The following is a 16,329-nucleotide window of genomic DNA, read 5'->3' as shown; positions in this document are numbered from 1 at the left end:
TAGCATGAAGATACATATGGGCAGATCCTCTATTATATAAGATCCTTGATAAGACATGTATTTCTAAAGTTCCTTCAATACTTCTATTTATTATTCAGTATAAACTAAATTTAATTAAAATTGCATCCATAGTCCCAAACTATATACAATTTTATTCAAAAGAGAGATTACCCAATATACACAATAATATTTGGAAATATTATAAAGACCAGTTGTCAGATGATTGCAGATTTATCTTTACCGGTGGTTCAAAAAAGCAAAAATATCCAGTAGTTGCTGCGGTTCTCATTCCTAAGTACAAGATCGAAAACCAATATAAATTACCAAAAAGTACTTCAATATTCGAAGCAAAAGCGTTTGGAATTCGACAAGCTCTTTTATTAATTAACCACTTACAGATAAAGAATGTATGCATATGTACTGACGCTTTAAGTAACTGCCATAAATTATCCCAAATGGAATGCTTCTACGTCATGGAACATCATGTTAATCAAATCTAGTTACTTCGCTCTAAAAAACAAGAATTTTCAAATCCATTTACTTTATACGAAGGAACATGTTGGCATAAAATTTAATGAATCTGTGAACGAATTGTCAAGAATAGCGGTTACTACTGGAACCAGATACCACATAAAAACTTCCGTTCCATAATTTCAAGTATATAGTAAAACAATAACAAAAATGGAAAATAGATCTATGGAAAAAGAAAATTAGAATTGATCCTGGTAAACACTATTGGGAATTAATGCACATCAACGATAAGCCGATATCCAACATAATCGAAAAATGGTTATGATACAAATCAATATTACTCATCCGTATGTTTCTTCATACAATCTTAACTCCGATAAAACTAAAAAATAATAAAAACTATGCAAACTTTGCCAGTTAACATTAACAAGATATTAAACTTAAAAGATTATGATATATTAAGTAATCTCATACAATTCATAGCTCAGAACAATTTAAATTTACAAAAAAGGAGGATAAAACATCAAATAAGTAAGGAATTCTTCAGTTATTCTTATGTTATTCATTTCTGAATACTGGATCAAGAACAAACGTATAAATGGCATTACTTAAAGATTCTTAACTCACGAAAAAAAAAAACACAATTCAAGATTTAAAAAAAATAATAAATGGGAATAAAATACATCCAGTATTCAACCATCACAGCTAAACAACCTATTTTATATTAAATATTATGATTTCAATTTAAGGATGTAGGCAATCGAGGATGTAAGATCTGTGGCGTAAATGAAGAATCCTCGCCAGAGGAATGAAACGAAACGAACGAAGAGGAAAAATAACTTTTCTTTATTTTGAGAGAAGAAGAAGTGAATGTAGAAATAACAGTGATTGAAACAAGGATTTTATAAGATCCTTGAATTGAAATATAGGTCCATGGACTACTCTCATTGTAAGAGTTTTAAGAACTTGTAATTTCAAATTTTAACTAACAAAACTGACTGATCGTTAGTACTTATATTTTCAATATTTGGAAATACATACACTTAGAATCGTACAGTCCTATTTCATGGAAATGTTTTCTGTAATGTTATTTGAAATAACTCTATTACTTCTTGAAAATATCATCTTCGAAATTAATCATGTAGGGCCATACTAATATACCTTCGTAAATGAGGGTCCCAGGGGCGTCACTTGAGGAGAGCAAGGGAGGAGAGGAGAGTTCCCCCTTTGTCTGAGAAATACAAACTAGAATATTGCCCCTCTAGCCTTAGCAAAATCGGAAGTGGGATAATTTTGGAACTGAAGGGGGTCAATACAAAGTTAACCTAACCTAACTGAAAGTGACCTAACCTAAACTAATCGAATCGAATATAAGTAACCTAACCTGAACAAAACATATACTAAAAAAGTACCGGTAAGAAATTTTAACTCAAAAAATTCTGGCCCCCGAATCCTAAAACGGCATATATTCCGAAGTTGGGCGTCCGCTTTCGTCAAGTTTTTTCACTGTTATCTCCTTTCCACACTTTCTGCAATTTGTTATTAGGTTCATTAATCCATGCTCTTCACAAACTTTTAAAAGATTTTCCTCGTTATCAATGTATTCCTTCACAAATGTTAAAATTGTTAGTTCATTGCCCTTGTACATTCGCCATGTTGGTAACATAAATGCTAGTTTCTTTCCCACAATGCAACTGTTCGGTTACCTTGCGCCAAATAGTTCCCTCCGCTCGCCGTATAGTCCCATGTTTATAACCGCTTATATATAACAAATAAACATATTTTTCGAGACCCTTATATATTATCAAGCACACAAACGATCAAATTATCCATATCTTTCCTGTAAATTTTAAAAATTTTGCTGGAAACGGACGCCCAACTCTGGAACTTAACCCCCTAAAACTATGCCTCGGAAATGAACCTAGTAACAGTCCAAGCACAGAGGATCGCATGACTTGAACAGTGTGTTCAGCATGAGGGGTAACACGCTTTACACGCTGTTAAAAACCTATCAGTACGCAGCAGAAATAAATGTGGATCTAAAAAGGTAATTCGATCATTGTAATCTTTTAAGGGATGGGGAGGAATGCCATAAATATTTTTGGAAGTGAGAGAATGGCATTCCACAAGCGTTCCACCTTACTTTTACTCCTAAACGCAGTATATAGATCTATGCAGGCAGTGACAGTTATTGAACAGCAAGTTACAACATTAGATTTATGAGAAACGTATTATACCCTACATAACATCTTCCCGTTTGTAAATGTAACGTTGATCAAATTTCAGGGTATTGGCTATTACCTGGAAGTATGGAAAATATTGGTCTCCTATCCAGGTTTATTATAGTTTAGTATGCCATGGTTCTGCTCCTTATTCTAAATGAAACAGGCGAAAGTGAATGATAATAAAAGAATTGATAGTATGAGGAAATTCTTGAGAAAACGGACAGACTCGGATGTTGTCAGCCACAAACTTACTTACCTTATGTTCAAACGGAAGGGCCCCTAGTACAAGAGATGAGCGTCTACCACCAAGCCACTGTACCCCTCTACACAAGTCTGCCGAAACCATATTCATTTCGGAGAAAAAAGCTGAATTGAGTTGATTTTGAGTTTAACGTCCCGTTCAGCAACGGGGCTATATGAGACTTGGACCTACTGATTAACGTGGAATCCGAACCATACGAGCTCCCACCAGGAATCAAACCCGGGTCTCCCACGCCAAAGGTGCGTACGCTAACCGCTTAGCCACGGAGGAGCTCTCGGGGAAGAAAGGTGTCTTGAGACTTTTGAATAACCATGTACTTACCATCTATCTTAAATTTTGCTGCTTGAAGAACGGGTACTTAAGTAGTTGAGAATATTAAGTTTTCCTCAATTTTCCGACTAATTTCTGCTTCTTCTTAAGAGAATTACATAAACTGTTTCCTTTATAGGCCTACTTGCTCTTATTAGAAAGGAACTTTTTTTTTCCATTTGTGGTTGGTGATATCAAGAGAAGTAAGGAACTTGTTATTCGAAAGAAATGTGACGCTAACTATCCAAATCGTGAAGATTGTAACGTCCCATTGAGTATTCACTACATTTTTGTGGAATGTCCAGAATACTCAGACGTCAGAGAACCTTTAGGGAATCTGAAAGTCTTATCAGATTTCAGGGAATAATGTTGTATGTAGTGGCCGTATCCTCACTTTTATTCATGAGATTGGGATAGTTAATGTGATATAAGGTATTCTATTTATATTTTCCTGTTAATCGTAACTATTATTGCTGTTTTTGTCTAATTTTTTCATGTTCATTTTGAATTTTATTTTGCTTTTTAGTTTTGTTTGAATGTGTTAATTTTGCCGTGTTTATAATTGAAGTTAATTCTTTTAAAAGTTTTATTTTGAATTTTTAATGCACAGAATGTGTCAAGCATTGGCCTTATCGTGACAGGGATAAGTAGCCTCGCTATTTATGTTCCCACTAATTACAACATATTTATCTATTCGTCTTTGATTTTTATAATTTATGGTATTATTCATGTTACATTCATGGATAATAATAATAATAATAATAATTATTATTATTATCAAATTCTATTACGTTTAAAACTCATTGGGAAAAATGTAAAGGTTTACCATACGTATTTATCTAAGAATCAGATTTTTCAACATATAGATATAGAGATCAAAATGATGGAAACGCTTTACCAAAATACAACTTGCCTACAACGCTGATCTACCTCTAGTCTATAGTATAGCTTGTATTCGTCACAAAATTGAGGCGTAGGCCTATAACTTGTGAGGACCTTTCGGATCAATCGTGAGCGATTCTTGAAATAATGCAACAGTCAATTCTGTCAGTAATTATGACAGAGAAAATCTTGACTGGACCCGCTGCTGTAAAACTAAGCATATATGTTCAATAATATTTAAATCAGGGTATTGATTGAGTGGGGCAGAGGAAGTTCACCCTGCTGTACTTCAAACCACACCTAAACAGAGAGATATAATTTGATTGTAGCGCTACACATTGTAATAATAAAGCATATGTTATAGAAACAATTGCAAATATTGACTAATTTTACGTTCCTCAAAGTGTAGGAAGCTTTAACGCAACTATATATCTTGTTGTGTTAAACCTTCACATTTATTACAAATACAAATATTATTAGTACTTATAGTAGACTTAACTTGAAATATGAAGTTTAAACGTGTTTTGGACCATGTAAGTTTTAAAATATACTCTTGATGCTAACACAATAAAATATGTTATTGTCATTAAGCTTTAGAAGCAATAAGTAACACCAACTAATATCTTTATTAAAATAGTAATCATAATATTGAAACTAAAATAATGGGTTAATATATTGCCTGAAATATAATGGACATAACAATTATAATTTACATAAAATTAATGTATACTTCCTTTATACACTTCACTTGAATCAGTAATTGTTAAGACGTCAGTCACTATTTTAGTGATTTCCTTTCTTTCTTTCTTTCTTTCTTCCTACCTTCCTTCCTTCCTTCCTTTCTTTCTTTCTTTCTTTCTTTCTTTTTTCTTTTTTCTTTTGCTTTTCATGATTTTGGATGGAAGGAACTATCATTTAGTATTAAAACAGGGTGTTGTTTTTTAAACCTTTAAATGGTAGTTTCGGTCATGTTAACATTGAATTTTTTGTTAAAATAGCGTCAATCAGTGACTGACGCTGTTATAGCAAAACAAACTTAGACGGTTTCAGAAGGCATAGGTTGTTTACGTTGCTGTTCTCCCAATCATCTTTATGACGAACAATATTAAGACTTCTTCATTGTCGTTAAATTAGGCCAAGTTACCTCATTGCAAAAAAAAAAAAAAAAAAAAAAGAAAAGTAGTCACATTGCAATGAACTACTGATAGCGATAGCACAGTGTACTTCTTGCCAGCGTGAGAAACTCAAATTGAAGATAAAACCTCATTTAAATAATTATGTTGAACAGGCAACTGTTGCTGAGCTATTTGGACACAAACTAATTATAAAGCTAAGAAGTTTTATCGGTTTTCCAACGTAAAAAGTCGGAAGATCATATTGAAAACTATATCGTATTTTATGATTATCATTTTACTTCATGTAAAACATATTAGTGTTATAACTTCCTGTTAAAAATTTCCACTATTTAAGGCAAGTTATAGTGAACGATGTTCACTAATAAATTTCATGACTAATAGAATCATTTTATACGTTTACTATTAAGGAATCGCAAGTCTCAATGAAATATGTTCATTTTTCGTGATTAGTTAAAATAAATTCCAAGAAAGATAACATAACTTGGCCCGCTTTCATAAAACTATCTTGGATAATACGAAGACCAAACATTTTGAAGATATTTATTGTTTTCGACTGACACACGTTAATTGGACAAAATTAAACAGTTTTCTCCTATGAGAAGACAAAAGTTTACGAAATGCCATCGAGACTTTGGAGTTATAAGTAAATGTTGAGACGTTGCAGGTATTTCAGTAACCATGAAGTTAGCAACTTATAATCACAACTTGCTATATCTATAAACGTTTGATAAAGAAACGTAATAGAATATGGTATGATTGATCATAAGTGTTCATGGAAACCTTCTTTAAGAAGACAATTGTCTCTGAGGAAATTAAGAACAAACAAAGAAGAGAAAAATTGTACTCTTTGAGCACTTTGTATTAGTTTGAAAATAACATAAAGCAGTCACGTATATAGCAATAATATGAAGGTATAGCAACATCAATGTCTAATCCATCATCCATTCTTTCATAGTCAAGTTTAGACTTCAGCAATACCTGCGAGAATTCTGGATTATTCTACAGGGAGTGTACTAATCAAAGCTTAAAGATTTGGTGAAACTTTGTCAGTATATACACGCAAAGCACTCATGTTTTTGAATGAAGAAATACTACACTGACCTCTTGCTGCAGAAGACTGTAATTAAGAGAAAAGGGGATATAGCAAAATAATTTTCAATGTTGTCGTAGTGGTAACTATAGGGTGTGCATATGTTCATAAAAGGTTTGATTCCTTTTTCTTCAATTGTCATGAACTTCTAAATATGTTACTTGCAATACCTCAACTCATTGAAATAACTTTTTATCTGCTTATTAATACTCTTAAAACCCAATGAAATGGGCATGTAAGAATGTTATAGTGAGAGGGTGAGTGGTTTTCTTATTACCTTTGTGTACATCCCTATGAAAAGTTCATGCTACACTTATGAATATTGTTCTTTTAAAGTAAATGTTGAAAAGATGTTTATCACTATAAAATACATTAATATGAACATTTCTGAATTTCAAACAAATTTAATACTATTAAAACATGCAGATTTAAAATTATGCAATGATTATAATCTTTAATTTGTTAAAACGACGTTAGTAAACGAAGTTTAAAATTAATGTAACCTAAAATATTATGTTTGTTAGTACAAAAGTTAAGTCATAGTATAGTTTTTTAAAATGCTAGACTTAGTTTTTTAAAATGCATAGTTTTTTAAAATGCTAAACTTAGAGTGCCTATTTCTAAGTTTTCCTTAAAGTTAGTTTTTATACCTGACGGTTTTTAACACTACTGATTCACTTATAAATCTTTCTGTAAGCCTTTATCGTAATTGCTACATGGATGATATTCTTAATATAAAGTATACCCGATACTATAATTAAACAATATTGTTTCTTACTTTGGCACTTCTATTTTTAAATAATCTATTTAAATAGTATTGTCTGTATGTACACGCTCTCTAAGTGTCATATTAGCAAGGTTTATTACATGTTGAGTAGCGATTTGATAAATACTGAACACAACAGCAGTAACAAGTTAGCTTTTCGACCATTAGATGGGTGAGACACGGGAGACGGACGGTTTTGAACTACGTAGTACTGAGAGTGCGATGGTTTGAGGTGGTCGTGGTAGGGATAGTTATGCTCTACACAAGACGCCATTTCATTTACTCAGTCACTGCTCAGTCACTATGGAGCAGTGGGACTTGCAACGTCGATAGCACTGTTCAACAACGAAAATGTAAATTGAACAAAATCAGCTAATTCTTATTGATTTTGTGGTGCTGATCACGAATTTGAAAGTTATTTTCGAATATTAGCTCTACTTTTCGTTTTACAGGCATGTCTAATAATAACGCTTTAAAAATAAATATATTCGCTTCGTTTGGGGTAAAATGTTACACTGATCCAGCAACACTGGAGAAACTATATGAACGCTTGGTTTCATTGTGTTCCTTATCTCAGTAGTGTTCTGCTATTGTTAGAAAAGACAGGTTTAGTGCAGTTATCAGCGTTTTGGGTGTGACGTTTGTGTGGTGCAGGACATAAAAATACAACTACAAGTACGCAAAAATACTTCGAATGTATTTCGTATGAAGTATTTCGAATGTATATTTTTAAATAGTTGTCGGAACTAATTCAAGTGACATTTTGAGGATTTCAATAAACAAAAATGCCGCGAAATTGTGTAAACAGTGCGGATAGCCTCTGCTACGTGTGTGGGGAAGTGACATTTTCCTCACAAAAGCAGACTATAACACCACTAATAAGAAAAGCCTATCAATATTACTTTGGCTGTAAAATTGGAGACCAAGATAAATCTTGGGCATCCCACATTGTGTGTAACATTTGTGCCAGCAATCTAAGAAATTGGATTAATGGGAAGGGGCGCTCAATGCCTTTTGCAGTGCCCATGATTTGGAGGGAGCCAAGCGACTACATCAGGGACTGTTATTTTTGTATGGTTCCTTCCGTCAAGAAGGGAATTTCCACGAAGTAGAAGCGGGCCTTGATCTATCCTAACATTCCTTCTGCAATGCGCCCTGTTCCACATGGAGAAGGACTACCTGTTCCTGACCCACCTAAAGAATACGACCTTTTTTCTGATGATGATCAAGAAGTTGAAGCTCCTGAATCAAGTACTTCGAAGGACCCTACGTTTGTTGTAGAAGAACCTCCATGTGAACCACATAGACTTACTCAAGAGGAACTAAGTGATCTAATCAGAGACTTAGACCTCTCGAAAAGAAAAGCCGAAATTTTAGCGTCACGCTTAAAGCAATGAAATTTATTGCAGGAAAAAGTAAATATTTCAGTGTATCGGAATAGGAAGAAGATGTTCACTTCATTTTTTACTATGGAAGACACACTTGTGGCTTGTACAGATGTAAATGGTCTCATGAGGGCACTTAAAATTAATTACGAACCTACGTAGTGGAGGCTCTTTATAGATTCGTCCAAGGTGAGTTTAAAGGCAGTGCTTTTACATATTGGAAATGAACTTCCTTCAATTCCTGTAGGTTACGCAGTTCATATGAAGGTATCTTATGAAAACTTCAAACGTTTACTTCAAGCCATTAAATATTACGATTTTCAGTGGCTCACTTGTGGTGACCTTAAAGTAATAGCACTGTTGCTAGGTATGCAGTTAGGGTATACAAAGTATTGTTGCTTTATATGCGAATGGGACAGTAGAGATCGTGGATCTCATTACCGCAAAAGTGATTGGAGTACCAGAGAAACTCTTCAGCCGGGAGGGAAAAATGTGCAGCATGAACCACTGGTAGATCGTAACCGAATTTTGCTTCTCGCTCTACATATTAAATTAGGTCTTATGAAAAGTTTTGTTAAGAGCATGAACCAAGAGGATGAGGCCTATAAGTATCTAAGAGGACAATTCCCTCGATTAAGTGATGCCAAAGTTAAAGAGGGTGTTTTCATAGGGCTACAGATTAGGCAACTATTCAAAGATCACAAGTTCGACGAAATTCTCCAAGGTGAGGAGAAAGCTGCGTGGGAAAGCTTGAAGAGTGTTTGTTCACAGTTCTTGGGAAGACACCGAGCAACAAATTACAAACAACTGGTAGCAAAGTTGTTATTGTGCTACGAAAATCTTGGTTGCAATATGTCTCTGAAACTCCACTTTCTTCATTCACATCTAGACTTCTTTCCCGAAGATTGTGGAGCAGTAAGTGACGGACATGGTGAGCGTTTCCATCAAGATATTGCAGCCATGGAGAAGAGATATGAGGGAAAGTGGAGTTCTAACATATTGGCCGACTACTGTTGGACTATTGCAAGGGATGCTCCAGATGTAACCTACAAAACGCAAACAAAGCGAAGACGCTCAAAATAAGATAAACATAATCCTGTACAGCGGGGGACACTTCTAAATGGTACACCTTAGCCGTAAATCTCCATATGGCTGTACCATTTAGAAGTGTCCCCCGCTGTACAAGGGATCACTTGAAACTTTTGTCTACATTGCAGTGTAGTTCTTGCACAAAAAGGTATTTGTACATATTTTTCATGTTTTGATGTTAATACTGATTTTTATTATGGAATTCTTAATGTTTAACTTGACCACGGTTACTTTATTTTCTGTATCGCTGTGAAACTGGTATTTGCGCAATTTTGAAAAAGGAAGTACAAGGGTATGAAAGCTATAGGTTAGGGTACTTCTTAACTTCCCAGCTTATCACATCACAGTGAAATAGATAAAAAAAGTGAAATGTAACAAAACCTGCGCTTATTATTCTTTAATAATTCATGTTTCAAGTGTTAATTACAGAACCTAATCTATATCGTAAAATGTGATTTACGTGTTCTCAAGAATTTAGCCAGCTATGATTAATTTCATATAATAATCCCGGCAACTTCGTTCCTAAGACAGGCATTAAATACATTTAATTTCATTGTGCTTGTACCAGAAACATTTTGTGCTCATAAAAGAGTCAATATGATATTATCGATGTATCAACTATGTATCGATGTATGGTCCATGTATGTTATCCATAATTGCGAATCAAGAAATTGCAGGTAGACGTACTTTTTGCTTTGGGGAAATATGAGAATAAAGAGTGTGAATAGCACATCTTTAAAATTTCAGGGAAAATGTATTACTGCTTAAAGACTAACGTCCAAGGAATTTATTTGCGCAAACTACGTATCTGTAACTGAACCAATAAGGTAGAGATAACAAATAATGTAAAATTAATAATCATGTCATGCATAGAGAAACACTGAGATGCATTGTACATACTAACATACTACATGCACTTTTCAATGTACATTAAAACACATTTACGTAGCCATTCTCTAAGTTGGCTACCTCCGTAACTTGGCCTGCGTTTCTCGATAAATGCATTACTTATTACTTTGTAAGTTCGTCACTTTCTTGCTTGGTATTTGGCTGTATTTATGCAATGATCCTATTTTGTTAATGTTATATGTACCTCTGCATATTTTGGACATGAACATTCGCTAGTGTATACAGTCATCCTCATTCATTACAAACATTCATTGTTTTAGTGCTATGTCTTGGAAGATCGCTAAACCCAAGTGAGAAAGAAAGGAAACTTCTCCAAAGATACAGAAGGCAATGGTATAGTTTGGTGCAGGCAAGGTGTAAACATAATAGTCACATTTATATTTCATATTAGCCCAGTCCATACGGTTTCATTGAGTAATTGGCGTCTTTTGGTTTCGATAATAATTATTTCCAAAAATTTATAACAAATCACTGTCAAATTTATATTGGAAAGCAGAGACAGAAACACAATATAACTATAACTCTTTGATACCGAGGCTTTATGATGTGTAGACCTACTGCTTAACATGGAACCAGAGTCACATAAGCTCTCACCAAGAATATAACCTGGGTCTTCCGTTGCAAAGCTGAGCACATTATTCATGTAGTCACGAGAGAACTAAGATGTGAACTATTTATAAGAGAGTAACTCACACAGATAATAAGGTGTTACTGCATTTAAAATGTATTAGTTACTGCTTCAAAGTACTCTTTCTTTCTTTAAAGTGGTCAGCTGTCTAACTTTAAAACTTTTCAATGCAATTGGTGATGGCCACCATATACAAGTTTCATCTTACTTTAAATTGAGGTTAGTTGATATATCACCCTCCTCTGTGTTCTGGGCTGCGACATCCTTTATGAAATTCATTTGTTTGCATGCTCTGCCTTCCATTCTTTCCAATAACGAAACATATTCTTAATGCAAGTGCACCCAGAGAAAGGCACTACTAGAATAAGAGTTTTAAAAATACTCTGTGTGAGTTATATACAAAAGATTTCATTTATAATTATTATGTGGTAGTATCCACTATTTTGCAACCGAACAGAATTTTTTAAATTTTTATAGTTTATTGCAGCATATTGACACACGCTTATATAGTAATTAGCTTTATTAGAAAAAAAAAGTTGAACTATTAAGAAACATAACGTTTTGCTTTATAGGATCACAACATGTCTTTATATCAATTAAAAATAAAGAATTCTAAGTCGTATAAACCTGAAAATGGAGGAAGCTGTTGAAGAAGAAACTGCAGCAGTTGCAGAGACTACAAAGACTACAGAAACTATAGAGACTAGAAGGACTACAGAGACTACAGAAACTATAGAGACTACAGAGACTACAGAAAATTCGACTGCAGAGCTGGGAATTCCTGGAGCACCAGCCATTCATGTTATAAATGCTTATAAGTCTTATGGAAGGGGAAGAAGAAAACTTTTCCCTGTTCTTACTGGGTTGAATATGAAAGTAGAACGTGGGCACATGTAAGTCACGTAGAACTAAGTTTTCTAATCATCTAATGTTTAGAAAGAAAGTAATAAGAAGCCTACTTGTAGATATCAAGTGGTTGTATGCAATTATTTATTTACTTATTTATTTGTCATCAACACAACAGGCATAAAAAAATTATAATGTTGATGTATTACGTAAATAAATTTACAGTAGTTTTCTTAAACATAGCGTTCATATTACATATGAAGAGTACAGGGAAAAAAGGAGATGATCATTTTTACTAAATTTTCAGGAAACGATTTTTAAAGTTCAAAACATTTTATTTCCTAAACTAATCGCGGAAAATGCTTCAAATTTGGTTCACAAGTTCTTTTTGATATTGGAAACCAGCTTGCAAAATCTTATGCTCAACGTATATTATTGTAAGTAAAAGAATACACAAAAGCTGGCATGAGGTTGGTTTGTACTGGAGAGAAAGGGGTTTATTATAGGCAAAGCAATGGAAAAAATAGAGGCGATTGTTCTTCAAATTATGAACAATATTATTAAAAATAGATTTTGTTCTTCCTTTGCCGCCTTTATTCTCCTTTACTTCGTTAATTACTTCTTTGGTAGTTTCATGTAGAAGGTTTGAGCATCTGCGTTGCATAAGACCTTCAAAGGTTGCAAATCGTGTCATTTTTCTTCCGAGGTAGGCAACTTCTCTTTGAAAAGAGGAAAATATATTGTAAATCACACCAATAATTACCGTGTTGATCGTAGCATCCTATTCAGACTGTTCTCACCCGATTTAACTCAGTACTTTAATACATTCGCATGAAAATGAAAGTGAAATTAAATCTTTGACTTTTACGTCCTACAGTTATGCCAGCTAGGCTAAAAGAGACGGTGAACATGAGATATGAATGAAATGGTGGAATTAGGAAAGTGAGAGGAAACGGGAGAACCCGAGGAAATCCACACATACGGTACTTGTCTACCACAAAGTTCATTTGGTGCGAGCCGGGACCGAACCACGGACCCCATGCACCAGAGGTGAACGCTCTACCAGTGCGTTTAGTTTGTTTGTTGTGGTTTCAGTAGGCTGGTGCCACCTGTCATGCTGCTCACAAAACAATCCAATTGCTCCAAGAGCGGTTCTTGGATCGACTCATTTCGCGTTGTGCTGACCAACAATGGCCCCCGAGGTCATTCGACTTAACTCCTTGTGACTTTTTTATTTGAGGTACTCTTAAACCATTAGTGTATGTCAATAAACCCGTTCCATCCGTGAATTGAAGAAGGAAATTCAATGAGTCGTCGGCAAAATCAAAGTGAAAACTTGTCAGGCAATCATAGTGAATTTCACGAACAGAGTTATTGCATGGTCATATGCCCGATGTCATTCACCATACCTGGAATCGGAATGTGTGATGAACATGTTTATGAATTATGTTAGTGAGTTTTGAAAAATAAAGTTCATAATTTGATGTAACAAAACCGGCGCGCTTTTTTTAATAACCCTATAGTTAAATAAAACTCTGTTCATATTCTATATATACAAAGCATGATAACTTTCATATAAGTTATTAATTTTTTTAATGAAACATGACCTGTATTTTTTTCAGGCTTAACAACTGCTTCACTACTACTAATTAAAATCTGTCTATGGAAAAGGGTGAATTTATTCTAACCTTTAAAAAGATATTTCTCTCGGTTCTACTGTGTAAGGTACCACTAGCTACGAAAGCGCCATTATGACATAAAATAAATTTCAAATTAAAGTTAAAATTTCATTTAAAAAATCTAAAGAAGAAATGCCCAAAGTAATAGTCTTCCAAATCGATCTTAGATTGCTCGAGGGACAAACATAAATAAATTTATTTATATTAGATTTCTTGGTCAACTTTCTGTTTGTTGGCTAACTTCCTAGTAGCTACTAACTTCCTTTGGCGACAGTATACATTCTCTTGGGCTTATCTATGGAAAACATTCATGTAGTTTCTTTCCATAGCATAATATCGAATATGTAATTAATCAGAAATATAACAATGTATTACAGTTATGGATTGCTCGGACCCAGTGGTACAGGCAAAACAACTTTAATTAGTTGTATATGTGGGCTATTGAAGATGGATGCTGGAGAAGTCCTATTATATGGATTGTTCGCAGGTGATGCGAGTCTCTTGATTCCGGGAAAGAATATAGGTTTTATGCCACAGGTAACTTTTTTCTTTACTTAGGAAGTGATCAGAAATAATTTGATTGTTTAGTTAGTTTATTTATGCAAATAGTTATTTCCAGCTTGTTATGGATAGTTCTCTCATTTCACTTGCGTAACAACAAACATAATACATGTAATATAGAATTTATGCAAATAGCTATTTTCAGCTTGTTATGGATTATTTTCTCATTACACTTAGATAACAAAAAGCAAACTTGAGACGAGTAATATAGAATGTATGCAAATAGTTATTTCCAGCTTGTTCTGGATTATATTCTCATTCCACTTAAAGGTAACAAGAACGAAACTTATCATATGTAATATAGAATTTCTGCAAATAGTTATTTCCGGCTTGTTCGGGATTATTTTCTCATTACACTTAGGTAACAACAAATTTAGTACATATAATATAGAATTTATGCAAATAGTTATTTTCAGCTTGTTCTGGATTATTTTCTCATTACACTTACGTAGCAACCAAGAAACTTGAGACGTGTAATATAGATTTTCTGCAAATAGTTATTTCCAGCTTGTTGTGGATTTTTCTCATTCCACTCTTGTAAGAACAAAGAAACTTAATACATGTAATAAAGGAATTTACGCAAATAGTTATTTCCAGCTTGTTCTGGATTATTTTCTCATTACACTTAGGTAACAAAAAGAAAACTTGAGACGAGTAATATGGAATGTATGCAAATAGTTATTTAAAGCTTGTTCTGGATTATTTTCTCATTACACTTAGGTAAGAACAAAGAAATTTAATACTAACAACCTTCGCCCGTCGTGCCTAGTTTGCATGGGGATGAACTGATAATTGACGGTCGAAGATCGCTGCTACTCACCATCTAGAATGAGTAGGTTAAGGATAACAGAAGTAAACCACATCAAATTGACTTTGAATGAAATCTCTATATTTCCATGAAGGTTGTGTATTACTGTAACTGATCGAAGACTGTGTATAAACGCCAGATCACATATCTTTAAGCCTCTAAGAATTGAACCACGAATAACTCGACATAGCTGAGATACACGTACCTTTTGAATGATGATGCCTGGAACTGATGTCGATGTTCGTAGAATAAACTCACAGCTAAGTAACTACTGTGATATAAGTCGCAGTGGATCTCTATGTGTATACTCGATGTATGATGGTCCTTGATCCACCTCTGATCTCTGATCTCTGATCTCTCATCACTGATCCCAATTCCTCAAAACCATAAGTTTTTATACTAGGATTCCAGACATCCTGGAATTCATTGTTGTTGACTTTCTGTATATCTCAGCTATTGGTAAAACATTGGTTTCACCCGAATTACATCGTGATCAAATTCTCAGACTCACAAATTTCTGCAAACTCAACGATTATGCCACAGTCAAAGTGTGTCAATGTTATAGTATTACAACTTGATGACAATTCATTCTTGAATCACAACATTACAAATTACACATTACAATAACATACGAACTGACGATTAAGCGTCTAGTCGTAGTGACACATAACATTCATAACATATACAAAACATTGATGTAAACACACAAACATACACATGTGTTTACGTTACATGACAACATTGAGTTTCTTTAACATTCCATAATTAAATATGTTTCCTTTCCCAAAATAATATGTTTTAAATAATATCAATCACATGTATCAACATGCCCTTCCTTCAAAATGAGAGAACTCCGTTCTCGACTCAATTTCTTCCCTGAAATTGACCATAAAATAATTGAGTATATTTATCCATCACCCTGTATATAGTTTTATATTCATTTATCACATTCAAAAGAAATCATAAAAACATCATTTATTTACATTAATGGTTTCCTTTTTTAAAAAAAATACTCGTCAAGAGTCCTCATAAAAGTATGGTCTCCTGCCATCTGTTGAGTTATATACATAACTAATTGTAATTGTCCAGCACAACCTGTGCTCTTGAACAAACATACATATATTTTCCTGTTCTCGTTCTCGGAAACTTTCCACTTCATTCAGTCGCAAAGTCCAAACCAGTGTTTATTATCTTTGCACTTATTTTACTAAAATCAGTGTCCATATCACTGATGCTTCCAATAAATAAAATGCACTTTATTATACACTATTTAACTTGTTGTA

The 16,329-nt window shown here is 33.8% G+C and overlaps 1 protein-coding gene across 1 annotated transcript in view; it reads left to right on the top strand.

Moving 5' to 3' along the window:
- Positions 1-1,289: 1,289 nt before the first annotated feature.
- The window catches only part of LOC145665876 (ABC transporter G family member 20-like), a 111,976-nt gene continuing 96,936 nt past the window's right edge, over positions 1,290-16,329 (top strand). Inside the window, exons 1-3 of the mRNA XM_081732988.1 lie at positions 1,290-1,420; positions 11,725-12,045; positions 14,055-14,214. Coding sequence (XP_081589114.1) covers positions 11,786-12,045; positions 14,055-14,214 — 420 coding nt within the window. The 5' untranslated portion in view covers positions 1,290-1,420; positions 11,725-11,785. The remainder of the gene's footprint in view (positions 1,421-11,724; positions 12,046-14,054; positions 14,215-16,329) is intronic.

Source organism: Thermobia domestica, chromosome 12 (assembly GCF_964235325.1).
Source record: "Thermobia domestica chromosome 12, izTheDome1.hap1.1, whole genome shotgun sequence".
NCBI lineage: Eukaryota > Metazoa > Arthropoda > Insecta > Zygentoma > Lepismatidae > Thermobia > Thermobia domestica.
Note: the sequence above shows the minus strand (reverse complement) of the source record. Positions and strands in the feature narration are given on the sequence as shown.